General features: G+C 37.3%; 1 protein-coding gene across 1 annotated transcript; it reads right to left on the bottom strand.

Annotated features, from left to right (window-relative positions):
• Positions 1-448: 448 nt before the first annotated feature.
• On the bottom strand, positions 449-2,565 carry LOC102577733 (9-cis-epoxy-carotenoid dioxygenase 2). The gene is given in 1 exon segment (NM_001288034.1): positions 449-2,565. A coding segment is annotated over 1 exon segment (1,743 nt). The 5' UTR covers positions 2,506-2,565; the 3' UTR covers positions 449-762.
• Positions 2,566-2,790: the final 225 nt, after the last annotated feature.

Below are 2,790 nucleotides of genomic sequence, written 5' to 3'. Positions count from 1 at the left end.
ATTTTGATATGCAAATTAATGAATAGATTCACTAAGAAGGATAAAAATACTTTCATAAACATATCAACCGCCTTACCACACTCTTTGGTTATATATCCCAAAGTGATAAACGAATAGTTGCAAGATCGAAGTAATTAATTATGAGCTTACAAAGTAGAAAATTCTAGTATACCATTCTACTAGAATTGGACCAGTGAGAAACCAATGAAAAATATGTTGTTGATTTGAATCTTCATTTTGCGAACATTTTTGTTCTTGATGACCCTTTATATACCAAATTTCTATTGGAAATCTTACGGAAAATACTTTATCATAAACACTATTTTCCCTTCGACTTGCCATATTTTAGTCATGATCCAGAGAAAGTAAAAACCAGAGCGCTACACTTTTGAGATACTGACATCCTATTTTATCAACTACCATATCTTTACTCATTTGATCATGAAAATGCGATGTAAATTTGAATTAATATTATTCACTCATACACAATGACAAAATAGGTATATGTGAAAGACCTAAGAGTATATTTGTCCCAAAAAAAAAAAAATTTAAAGAAGAAAAACAGAAACCATCTGAGCTTTCCGAATCCTACAAGCTTCAAGCTTGGTCTCTGAAAATCTCCCTTCTCAACTCTCTATTCCAAGAAAATGGCATGTTGAGGAAAATTAAAAGATTATACATATCTCCTCTATAACATATATTATATCACGCCCTTTCTACCCTTCTAATATGTACGTATATATACCGATAATTTTCATGGTATTATACTTGATTTTGCAAGTCCTTTGAGCTAATGAAAGTCCCATGAAAACCATATGGAACTCTTGAAGGTAGCTTGACAGTGGCTTCTAATTCTAGAGTCATGGCATTCACAATTTGTAGTTCTGATTTCCATGTCTTTTCATCATGGCAAAATGCAAGAATGTATCCGTCGTCTTCTTTCTCTGAGTTCACATTTCTTGGTAAAAATAATGGTTCACCTCCATATCGTTTATCTCCATATATATGTTTTTTAATTTCCCCTGTTGATAAGTCGACTTTTGCAAATCCAGATACTTTTGGCCATGGCTCTGCAATTGCAAGATAAGTGAATTGTGTTTTTCTACCGAGTTTGTTTCTGTTCACCATTCCAGCTTCTAAATTTACCTGATCTGAGGGTGAAAGTAGTTGTCGTCTTGTCGACTCTCCGGTCTTCAAATTGAGCCTTATTTCTGATAATACACTCTTTAAATTCTCACTACATTCTTTGAAAATTGAGTCTGGTGGTGTCATGCATGAACCAATAACAACGACTTCATCTGTTTCTGGCTCTTCCCAAGCATTCCATAGATGAAAACAGAACGTTTCGGGTGATTCTACCCAAATAATATTATCAGAATCTTTAGCATTTTTGGGTAGAATTCCGAACCTTGATTTCTTATTTTTGTCATAAATCACAGGGGAGCCTCCTTTGATCATTTCCTGAAGCTTGAACACAACTTGCTGATCAGGAATTACAACGTAATTCTCAGTAATCGCAAAATCATGCATCATCGTTGGAACATCCAGTGGGATTTCAACGTCGGGCGATTTTTCCCCGTCCGGAGAAAACTTGAAGGATTTCAAGTAAGGCTTTTGAACTACATCGTAGCTCAAAGCAAAAAGCTCACCCGAAACTGGATCAATTTTCGGGTGAGCTATCATTGTGCTTTTCAATTGATCATCGAAATTGTACCTACCAACTGTTTGAAGATCGCCAGAAGGCAATACTTGAACATTATAAGGTACATCATCTTCAGACATTGCTAGAAGTCTGTTATTAAAGTAAACCAATCCAGCATTAGCTACTCCAGTCCCATGGCTATGATCCACAAGCCCGAAAACTCCACGGGCATAGAACAACAATAGCCTCGCAATTCCAGAATGACCATGAAGCTCACCAATAGCTTTAGGAAAAACAGGGCGACCCAATTCACGCTCTTGAACTAATCTTTCCGTTTCAGTAAAACGGCAAGAATAGCTCACTGAACCATTTTCGACAGTGACAGCATGAACCATGCCGTCACCGTCAAAAAGATGATGACCGGCAACCGGTTCGAAAAGCGGGTTCGCTCCATTCCGGACATAAACCCCGTTAATGCAATCAGGGATCGTCCCTATAACGGGAAGATTATGCCGGACTGATTGCTCCGGTACCGGAGCAAAGTTACCGGCGATTTGTACACGTGGGTCTGCAGTTTTAGGAAGAGGGTTTTGTAGTTCGCGTGAGACTAACGCGCTTTCTACTATATCTAAAGCTTTTGCTGCTGCCTTTTGGAAAAAATTCCAATCAGGTGTTTGAAATTGTGGTTGTTTTTTGGGGGTATTGTTTTGTTTTGGGAAAGTGAGTAAAGCAGAATGGATTTTAGTTTTTGTTGTGTGATTTTTCATGGAGATTGATTTTGAAGGAAGGGTGAAATCAAGTGAATAGGAAGTAGACGGTGAAAAAGAGTGAGAAACTCCATAATTTGCAATTGTGGAAGTCATTATTTTTTCCTTCTTTGAAGAGAGGAAAAAAGAAAGGGAGAAATGAGAATTGTTGGGGTTGGGTAGAAGAGAGAGGGAAAGAAAAGGGTTTAAATAGAAGAAAATGTTTTGAGGAAAAAAAGGGAGTGTGTAGGGTGAAGAGGGGAACGAAGGTCCACCTTAGACATCTAAGAGAAGAGCACGTGGTGGTATTTGTGAGAAGGTCATTTGGGAGCAACATAAGGGGTAGGGGTATTAATGTCAAACTCATAAATCGAAAATTGAATTAAATAAAAAGAAAAATAT

The sequence above is a fragment of the Solanum tuberosum genome, unplaced genomic scaffold (assembly GCF_000226075.1).
Source record: "Solanum tuberosum cultivar DM 1-3 516 R44 unplaced genomic scaffold, SolTub_3.0 scf00232, whole genome shotgun sequence".
NCBI classification, from domain to species: domain Eukaryota; kingdom Viridiplantae; phylum Streptophyta; class Magnoliopsida; order Solanales; family Solanaceae; genus Solanum; species Solanum tuberosum.
The sequence above is the reverse complement of the archived record's forward strand: the minus strand, read 5'-3'. Positions and strand labels throughout refer to the sequence as shown.